Source organism: Ochotona princeps, chromosome 16 (assembly GCF_030435755.1).
Source record: "Ochotona princeps isolate mOchPri1 chromosome 16, mOchPri1.hap1, whole genome shotgun sequence".
Taxonomy (NCBI): domain Eukaryota; kingdom Metazoa; phylum Chordata; class Mammalia; order Lagomorpha; family Ochotonidae; genus Ochotona; species Ochotona princeps.
The window spans coordinates 15,117,066-15,127,805 of NC_080847.1; the positions used below are offsets into that span (position 1 = coordinate 15,117,066).

General features: G+C 51.8%; 1 protein-coding gene across 1 annotated transcript; it reads right to left on the reverse strand.

Annotated features, from left to right (window-relative positions):
• Positions 1-804: 804 nt before the first annotated feature.
• Positions 805-4,425, reverse strand: LOC105941519 (cocaine esterase-like). The gene is made up of 8 exons (XM_058674837.1): positions 4,335-4,425; positions 3,607-3,667; positions 3,266-3,524; positions 2,761-2,859; positions 2,354-2,494; positions 1,854-1,998; positions 1,361-1,481; positions 805-925 (listed from the first exon to the last, which is right to left on the reverse strand). Exons 1-8 carry the CDS (start codon positions 4,423-4,425, stop codon positions 805-807), a joined length of 1,038 nt encoding a protein of 345 aa, XP_058530820.1.
• Between the last annotated feature and the right edge of the window lie 6,315 nt (positions 4,426-10,740).

Below are 10,740 nucleotides of genomic sequence, written 5' to 3' on the forward strand. Positions count from 1 at the left end.
CTCTCTCTTTATCTCTATAAATGTCTTTAATTTTCAAATCAATCAACAAAGGTTTTTATAAAAGTGAAATTGAAGCTACCATAAACTCAAGAATTCTTTTCTGAGTAAATATAAAAAAACCACAAAAATGAAAATGCACTAGAACAGGTGTCAGCATTCCACCTTTATTGAGGTGAATAGTCTTGACCCAATCACTGCAAATCACCAGGTGCATGAGAGTGCATCAGGGTTACCAGGATGAGTATTTTTCAGCCATAAGGAAGAGGACCCTTTATCTATGGCAACAAGGAGGGAACAGGAGGAGGCCACTCATGGCAGCCTGAGGACATCAGGACACAGCAACTCCTGGTGCCCAGGTCCTATTTTGGTCACTTAGAGACCTGGGGTTGTAGGGTGTGCTTGGAGGAGGAATAGGGCTACTGCACCCATGGGTAGGCAACAACCCAAGAAGCTCCCACTGAGTGGGGAAGAACTAGGGCTGGGAGGATAGCAGACAGGTGGAGCAGGAGGTGTGAGGGCAGGAGCGGCCCAGGGCCAGTGTGAGATGAGGAAGGTAGGTTTCTGATGGGCGCAACCTCACAGGGGTGGTGTTGAGTACAACTGGCACAGGACACCCAGAGTATTCAGGGCAGGGAACTCTGGGCAGCAGATCTTACACAAAGATGTGCCAAAAGACATGGAGGGCAGCTGAGTGACAGCCCGTGTGTGGAGCCAGGGTCACCCATTAGACATGAGCAGCTACAGCTCTGTGTGCCCTTGCTCAGTCCCCATCAATTCCTGTATATCTGAGGGGAGATATTTGATCTAGAACTGACGCCTGTGGGCCTTCAGGGCCCGGCCCACTGCAGGCTGTGTGCTCAGTTGCAGATACTGCTCCTCCTGGTCCAAGACGGGCCAGTGTGGCAGGCCCTCGCCATTGGGGTTCCTATAGACAAGGAAGAATCAGGAAGAGGTTAAAATGGGGACTGTGAGCCTTTAAACTCTGAGAGCTGAGCGCCCTAGCTAAGTACAGGCCAGTCCACCATGAGGGTCAGGAGCTATGGGGGATGGGTTTCCAAGTTCGAGGAGAGCTGCTTCCTCCCCTGGTGTCAGCTCCACATGAGGACTTGCTAAGTGGACTCTGTAGTCCTTCATTCCCAAGGCAAGAGCCTGAGAACAAGAGCTCTTAGCCAAGTGCAAGACACAGGTATGGGTAGATGAGGAGAGTGTCCCTGGTTTCCAGGACTCCTGTGTGTGACAATGAGCCCTGCCACTGGGGAGAGTGCTGTTACCTGACTAAGTACACTTGGCTGCTGCTGAGTTCTCCAGAGGGAGGGTCCCAACAGCCCTAGGGAGGTGGGGATGGTGTAGGGCGACTCACCCAGTGCGAGCAAAGTTGGCCCAGTACTTCATCATTCTCCTGCTCAGCAGCTCCTCCTCAGTGAAAGTCATGAAATTGGGTGGATGCTGGAACTCATAGAAGTAGACAGGAGCATGGGAACCTGGGTGGCAGGTGCACAGGGTGACAGTTGGTTCCCCTCTCTGGGTTTGCACAACACAAGAGGACAGCAGAACGATGCCCAGTCTGTCTGACCCAGAGAGTGCTAGTGGAGTTCAGGGGAAAAAAGCAGAGCCAGGTTCCTGTGTTAAGCCTTGGTCTTGCACTTTGCAGCTGGGAAATATTGACACAGTGTATTTCCTCAGCCCTGCTTCCATCTCATGAACTAGCAGGAGTTGTCTATCTCATGAACTAGCAGGAGGCCTACTGAGATGAACGATATGGCAACCTGGTGTGGAGGAGACCAGCCATGTTAAAGACAATGACAGTTCTGGGCAGAACCCTGCCCTTGCGCCTTAGCCACAGATGAACTCACGCTGAAAATGTGTGACGTGGAGCGCAGGCATCACGAAGAGGGCATCAGTCATCATCTCCTGGTACTGAGCCATAAGGGTTTTTGGGTGCTTATTGTCCCCCAGGTACTCATTTACCAATGGCTCCTCTATGCCAGGAGGCAGCATCTAGCACAGGGGATAAGGACAGAGTCAGAGACAGCCAGATGCCAGGGACAGAGGCAGCTGATATAAGTCCCAGATAAAGACCAGGCCCGGTGGTCACCTCCTACCCAAGCCCAGAGGTATTTGCCTCGGTTACTAAGTTTTGAGGGCATGACCCTTGGGACCTCACCCATTCCTCAGAATTTTGATGTATTAGCATCTCCACTGCTGCTCTGTCCATTTCCTTCTGGAGGTCTCTGGTTTCCAAGAACTGAGTGGTGAGCAGAGGATCATGGGTTGTGGGTGATTGGGTCATGAGTTCTATCATCCTGAGGCCTGCCTGGGAGATGGGCTGATAGGGAACTCGGTCTGGGCTCACCTTGGGGAGGATCCAGCCATACTCATCATTGTTGACACCAATGATGCTGGGGACAGGTTGGAAGTCAGCAGAGGCCAGCAGCTCATAGGGGTGTCTGGGCAGGAAGATGCCATCCACCACCGCAGAGATGAACTTGAAGGCCTAGGGACAACCGGGGCAGTGGAGAAGGTTTGTGGGCCAAACGTTTTCTTGAACTACTCTCTCATACTTGGCTTACCACTGTGGGCTTAAATCACCAGCCCACACACACTCGCACTTTAGAGCTCCCGTGACTGGCTTACATGGAGTGTCATGCCTGCCCATCAAAGGCTGGGAGGACAGGAAGGCATGAACATGAGTTGGTAGCCCAGGGAGTTTGAAGGGCACCAGAACCAAATACCCCTTTGTACCAGTGAATGCGGTCCCACCTTGGTCATCTCCAGCATCTCCTCTTCACTCTTGGCTCTCAAGCAGCCCACCAGGGTCTCAGAGTCCACCTGGCCACAGCCAGACAGGTTGGCCACCACCTGGGAAGGGAGCACACATCGGTTCTGGAACTCCCCAGAGGAGAAAAAAGAGGGTGCCTAAGGCCCAGCCAGAGGCAGGAGAAGAGTTCATGGGTGCACAACAGCAGCCTGGCTGTCCACTAATCAACCTCCCTTCCTGACTTGGAGCATTTTGGCCTCAGTAAGCTGCACCTGCTTACCTGGCTGCAGACAAGGTGGACTTAGAAGGGCAGCCCAGAACAGTCTCAGACTCTACCAAGGCACAGGTATATGGGTTCTGACCCTAAACCCCTCAGCCATCCCTGGGGTAAGAATTGCTGAGGCACCTGATATTCAATGTGTGCCCAGTCAACAGAGACAAGGGCAGAGGCCCTGAGAGAGGCGATGATGGCTGTGGGCCTGGGCTGGGCCATTGGGGGACACTCACCGAGGAGATCATGTCAGATGAGCTGGTGATCATCCCAGGCAGCACGGCCACCCCACTCTGCATAATGGCTCTATGGAAGAGTCCTTGCGACATGGGTGACAATACATGTGAGGACACGCTTACACCACCAGCAGACTCTCCAAATATGGTGACCCGGTCAGGGTTGCCTCCAAAGTGGGCAATGTTCTGCTGCACCCAGCGCAGTGCAGCCACTTGGTCCAGGTAGCCCCAGTTGCCACTGGCGTGCTGGTCTCCAGTGCTGAGAAGTAGGCAGGGACAGGGATGGCAGGGCTATGCTGGGGCCACTCCTCCCTCAGCACCCAGCCCAGGCCCAGGCTCACCTGAAGAATCCCAGGATGCCGAGGCGGTACTGGATGGTGACCACCACCACGTCCTCAAAGGCTGCCAGGGCAGAGCCATCATATAGAGAACCCATGCCCGTAACTAGCCCACCTCCATGGATCCACACCATCACCTGGTAAGAGCAATATTATAAGGCTTCCCATCTTCTGAACTCCACTTTGCCAACACCTCTTCTAACATGTGCTTTGGATTGTGTGGGTTTCTGCACAGTCAGCAGTTTAGAGAATGCTAGTAACATCCTATTCATTAGCCAGGGACCCAGGTGTCAGGTGTGATCAGAGTGTTCAGACCTGCCATCTTTGTTTCCCACCATGTTCAATGCTTTCTCTGTCATCCCCAGAACCCACTGTGGGGTAGAAAGGAAAGGGTCGTCTCTCTGATCATTTACATGGATGCTCATTAAAGTGGCATTCGTTCGCATGGGCTGGATCTGTGGTGACGTTAAGTGCAGTCTTTATTCCCCTGATATTTCCTTCTGGGCCTGATGAGTTAGGTGTCCTGGGCCCACCATGCCCACACATTCTGACCGCACAGCAACCAGACCTCTAGGACCCAATGCCCAGGGCTCTCTGGCCAATCACTGAGAGGCACTTCCTGGACACCAAGTGAACGCCCTCTCACCAGGATCTATGACATCTGATTCCACAATCACTTTGTCTTCTCCGTCCTCCTGCAGCCAGGAAATATCCTCACTCCCTCCTCCTACCGCCACTGGCCTCCCAGGCACGGGCAGGTGTGTAGATGCTGAGGTACAGGCAGTCCTCGGACATGGGGATGGACATCAGGGTCAACGTCATGTTCAGTACCTTTTCCATTTCCTTTTCCATTACAGCAAGGTCCTGTGAACACCTGGGACCACCAAGGCAGATGCTCATGCAGGATCCATGCCATGGCCCAAGTCAGAGCCTGGGTCCAGATTTGCTTCTGGGTCACTCAGTACCTACCCCTCCACCTTGCTCACTCATGAGCCTGTCGTAATGTCCCTTCCAGCCTGGATGCAAGTCTGACTCTGTGGGAAGCTGGGTTGGCATTGATTTCCAGGGACCATCCAGGCAGGTGGGGCTGAGATAGCACACCTGACTCTCAGGGACTCTGTGGGAAGTCTTGCCTGCAGGTGTTGACCCCAGTGCTGTGTCCCTCTGCACAGTCAGGCCCAGAGCAAGGACCTCTCACACATGTGTTTTTTTTTTTTAAAGATTTATTCATTTTATTACAGCCGGATATACAGAGAGGAGGAGAGACAGAGAGGAAGATCTTCCATCCGATGATTCACTCCCCAAGTGAGCTGCAACGGGCCGATGCGCGCCGATCCGAAGCCGGGAACCAGGAACCTCTTCCGGGTCTCCCACGTGGGTGCAGTGTCCCAGTGCATTGGGCCGTCCTCGACTGCTTTCCCAGGCCACAAGCAGGGAGCTGGATGGGAAGTGGAGCTGCCGGGATTAGAACCGGCGCCCATATGGTATCCCGGGGCATTCAAGACGAGGACTTAAGCCGCTAGGCCACGCCACCGGGCCCATGTGTTGTTTTTGTGCATGCCTGTCCCTTCCCCAGGGAAGGCAGTGTGATGGCCCATGTCCTGGGATGCTTATCATTCCTACACATTTTCCTCCAGCTGTGATTAACACACATGTTCCTTGGTTTACTCAGTGTTGTGCTCAGCCTCCACTGGTGCCCATTTCTGGGACCTGCAGGACCTGGAGGAGCCAATCTAGGGAACTCACCCATGAGAGCACTCCCCCACCTTAACAGGGCAGCAGAGGAATGAGGTAGAAGCTGAACTTGGGGAGCTGATCTTTGCCTCCATCTTCAGCACCTGGGGCTAAAGGCCTCAGAGTCCTGAACCAAGTCCCAATCCAAGAGCATGACAGGAGCCTGACAAGCCCACTGGAAGTGTTGCTGTGGGAGTCCACAGCACAGTAGGGCTATCACCTGGTAGCTGTGGATGGAAGGATAGTCAGACCTGGTCAAGCACTCAGAGGCTCCCAAACACACCCCAGACCTGATGCTACCCTGGGTGGACCCCTGGGAAAGCTCACATGGTTGGATGGGAGGTGCCATCCCTCACTCCACTCCAAGCTTCGGCAGCTTCAGGAGGTGCAAGCGCAGTGGCCCCAGGAGGTGGTTTGGCAAAGGGAATGCTCAGGAAGGTGTGGACTCCCACGTCAGTGCCTTCCACGTGGACCAGGCTTCCTTGCACCTGCCCAGAGTGTGTGGTCCTGATGGGGCTTGTGGGGTCCTGGCCTGTGGGCAGAGAGATGTGATCATGAGTGCTCCATGACCACCTGCATCCCTTGATCCAATTGCTCCTGCAGCTACCTTCTTGCCATCCTCAGCTAGCCTTGTAAACGACCCGGGTGCACATAAACTTACTTTACGGATTTTTGGTTGTGCATTCCTGATTCCATCCTAATGAAGTGATTCAAAAGAGCTCATCTGTACTGACCAAAAACTCATGTTGGCTTCCATAGCTATGGCTGGGGTTGCACTGAATGTGTGAGAACTGAGGTGACCACCTCTGTGAATGCCATAGGAAGCCCAGGATATAGGAGCAGTGGACACTGTGTGTGAGGCCCTGAGAACCAGAAGGATCCCTGGGGAGGCATCCCAGACTGCGTGGGTGCCATTGTAGTCAGGAGAATTGTGAGGCATCTGGGAAAACATGATGCCACCTTGCAAAAAGAACTTGAGCATCCTCAGCTTTCTGGAACAGGTGCTCCTGGACTCACTGCTGCTATGGAGACTGCCAGAGGACCAGCACGGTGGCAGCCTATCTCAGAGACATCCAATTTTTGCAAGGTTAGAGACTTCATTATTTGTGTGGCTGTGCAAAGGAGGTAAGGGTTTTTCCTTCCCATTCTCCTTCCCTCAAGCTCAGGGAAAGGGCTGGAACACATACACAGAAGCAGAAGCTGGAGTCTGAGCTCTATTAATGTCCTTGGGATTTTTCCACCTGAGTTGGTAATGAACTTGTTTGTCTGTCCCCACGCCGATTCTTATCAAAGGGGCCCCTGCAAGGTAACTGGAGTGGGGACTACAGAAGCCCCAGTTGCCAATCCTAGAGCCCTTCTCAGATGCCTGGCCTTAACTCTTCATCTGCCCATTGAAAAGGTCCAGTACTGGAGCCAGCCTTCTAGAGTAGCAGGTTAAATCACTGCTAGCACCACTAAATCTCGTATAGGTGTGGATTCCAGTTCTGCCTGCTCAACTTCCAATCCAGCTCTCGCTCTGCTAACACACCAGGGAAAGCAGTAGTAGGTGGTCCCAGTGCTTGGGCCCAGGCACCCATGGGGGAGACTCAGATGGAGTTCAAATCTCCTGGCTTAGGACTGGCCCAGCCCTGGCTGTTGGGGCTGTTTGCAGAGGAACCAGCAGATGGAGCTCTGTCTCTCCCCCATCTCTCTGAAACTTGACCCTTCCAAAAAGTAAATAGATCTAAGAAAATATAAAACTAACCAAAGTCCCAGGACTCTGCCATTACCATTGCAAAATCCAACATGCCAGCAGCAGTCCACACTCTTGCTTCTTCTGGGCTCATCCAACAGGATCCCTTCCTCCTTGCCCTTGCTTGGTCTCTCCCAGGTGAACAGGACATTCTAGACAGAAAGATCAGCCCCACTCTGTGGCTCCCATTAAAACAATGTGTGGGGCAGGTTTCCCTCTCAGAAAGGACACAGTGTCCCTGGGCATCCCAGGAGTCTAGGACCACAGGTTGACATCTGCAGATGCTGCCATCCTGGGTACCAGCAGCAACACCTGCATAGAAGCTGCCCGTGTCCTCCATGTGATCTCATCCAGCTCCAACTCACCTATCACTAATGCAACATGAGTGTTGTTTTACCTGCTCTGGCACCCTGTGTTGAGGGTGCATGATGGAAACACATCAGTACCTATTCAGTATAGAGATCATTTTTTCTGTCTCTATTCAGTCTGCCCATTGGGTTCATTTAGTAACTACTGAGCCTGTGCTCCTGCACTTTGGTCAGCCATTGACAAGCCAACAGGAGGGCACTGTGGGTCACACACTCTGGTCCTACCCAGTCCCAGCTCCTCTACAGGAATCTGCAAGGTGACAGGCCCTCAGACACACGCCCACATCTTTACCAAAAGAGTCCAGGTGAACATTCAGCTTTGGCCTGCGCCTCAAGGTCACAAGGTTTCCCCTCCCTGGTGCCAAGCCTGAACTTCCTGACCAGGAGTCACCAAGCCTCTTCCTGACAGGCTTCCTCGACCATCAAATGGAAGGGTCCTCTTCCAGCAGAGTCAAGGTTTACACACCTGGAAGGTTTCTTCAATTGGTTTTTAAAGATCTGTTGTATTTATTGGAAAGGCAGAGTGACTGACAGAGAAACAGATCTTCCATTCGCTTGGTCATTCCCCAAGTGACTGTAACAACTAGGGCTGGGCCAGGCTGACCCAGGAGCCTGCAATTGCTCCTGGGTCTTCCACACAGTTGACAGGGACCCAAGCACTTGGCTTGTCCTCCACTCTTTATTACCAGGCACAGCAGCAGGAAGCTGAATTTGGAAGCAGAGCAGCCAGAGCTCATATTGGCTCTCTGATAGGGGATGCGAGCATCCCAAGCAACAGTTTAACTTACTGTGCCAGCAGTTGTCCCCAAGGATGGAAGACCTGCCTCTCTCTCTCTCTCTCTCTCTCTCTCTCTCTCTCCTTTTCAAATGTATTTAATTAAGTAAAGAAATGATTACAAGTTCACATGTGCCTCGGGTTTCAAATCAGATTCACACTTGGCAAGTTGATGTGTTTTTTAAGCTCATGGTTTGGGGATACAATTGGCTTCCTTACCATTTTTCTCCTTCAAGTGCAGACAGTGGTGATTCGAGTGCCTACACAAAGCTCACTGCTCCATTCCTAAACTTGCAATTCCCACATCCAGTCAGAAAAATTTCTTTTTTTAGCAAATGTTATATTCATTTACTTTTTATTTGAAAGGCAGAGTATCAGAGAGAGAAGAGACAGAGTGATGGGCAGACCTTTCATGCACTGAACACTTCCCAAATGCCCAGTCAGAGCTGAGCTGATCCAAAGCCAGAGCCAGGAGCTTCTTCCAGGTCTCCCACAGGGGTGCAGGAACCCCAGGCCTAGGGCCATCCTCTTCTGCCCTTTCAGGCCATAAGCAATTAACTGGATCAAAAAGAGGATCAGCTGACACCCAAATCGATGCCCATAAGTGATGCTGATGCTACAGTTTAAGCTTAGCCTATTGTGCCATGATTCATTCCCCAGAGAGAAATCATTTGTCTGCTGGCCTATTTCCCATTGCCTACAGCCATGGTGCTCTGAAGGAAGCTCAGACTCAGCTGGGACCTCCCACATGGGTGACAAGTGTGCCAGCATTGGAGCTGTCACCACATCTGCAGCCTCCTGCCACCTCATGAAATGGAGAAACACAGGGGCAGAGCTGGTACTCAGACACAGGCACTCTGCTGTGGGACACTGGCTGCCCAAGCAGCACCTTCACTGTGGGGCCACCTATGCACTGTGCTTTCAGTCCTGGAGTGGCTCATGTCTAGGGTTGCAACCACTTTTCCTATGATAATGACACCTGTAATGACTCCAAGAACAGTGCAGTTGGTTTCCAAAGCAGTTAGACCGTATCCCTTGCCACTTTCTTACCTTTACTCTTAATGACCTATTGCCATTTGTCTTTTTTTTGCGTGTGTGAGTTTTGATTTTCTTTCACCCTTCTTGCCACCTTCAATCCCTGCCTCTTTTTTCATTTTCTTCTAACATGCTACTCTACTGAAGAACCAAATGGACTTCCAGGTTTCTTTGGGGAGTGTGGCACCACGTGGGTTCTACTGATGGTGCTCCTGGGGGTAACTAGGAATCATTCTTCTGTCCCTCATGTGTGCTCTGTGCATTTGTAACTTTATTCTAGAGGCATCTTTGGGTTCTTGTTTTAGGTTTAAACTGCCTTTGTTGGCAAGTTTGCTACACAGTGTTGTGTATTCCCAATAAGAAATCTGTGGTGTTGCTTGTATCACTTCATATTACCAAATACATCCTGTAGCTGTGGCCATGTCAGCAATGTGGAAGCAGCTGCCAGGGCAGCCCCTTCCTGATCTTGCCTCTCAGACTACCGGTGCCTGTTGCAGACCAGGCATCTGCCACAGGAGATCCAGGAGCTGATGGGGGATGAGCAGGAGCACACAGAACTGCACCTGCAATCAAGGCTGTCCAGACTCAAGGGCCAGCGACCACTCATACCAGCAGAAGAACTGGTGGCTGCATTCTTCATTCGTGTGTTGCCCATTCATCTGTCTGTTCAACAGATGTGTGCCAGGGAACTACCACTTTATAAACATGTGTACCAAGGAGTGGCCATGACTTGTGACCACTCTAGGGTGAATCAGCACATGGGACTTCTTTCTCTCTGCCTTTCACAGATACAAAAAAGAAATCTTAAAAAAATATGTAAACCTGAGTGTGAATGTTCTCTGTGGCTGACTTCTTTCATTCAACATGAATACCTCCATGTAACCTCATAGCCACAGATGAGAGAATTTCATCTTGATGGGTGAATAACACTTCGTGGTGTGTCTGTGCCACAATCCCTTCCATATTCATCGCTCAGGAAGCTTGCCTACAGCTGGTGGTTCTAGAATAAACACTGCAGGACAGGTTTCTCCCTGATGTCCTGTTTGCACTTTCCTTGGATACTGCCCAGTACCAGGAGTGTGGATCACATGTTAGATGTAGATCTATTGCGTAAGGGTTGAGCTCCCAGCTTCTGGCCTTGCCCTGGCTCAGACCTAACCACTGGGGGCATCTGGGGACTCTCCTTCTCAGAATCCTAAGTTAAAAAGGGATAAAATACAGGCCCGGGCTGGTGACCTAGTGGCTAAAGTCCTTGCCACTAACATACCAGGATCACATATGGGCCCTGGTTCTACTACAGCAGCCCGACTTCCCATCCAGCTCCCTGCTTGTGGCCTGGGAAAGCAGTTGAGAATGGCCCAAAGCCTTGGGACCCTGGACGCACATGGGAGACCTGGAGAAAGTTCCCCCTTCCTGGCTTCAGATCGGTGCAGCACCAGTCGTTGCGGTCACTTTGGGGGATGAATTATCAGGGGGAAGATCTTCCTCTCTGT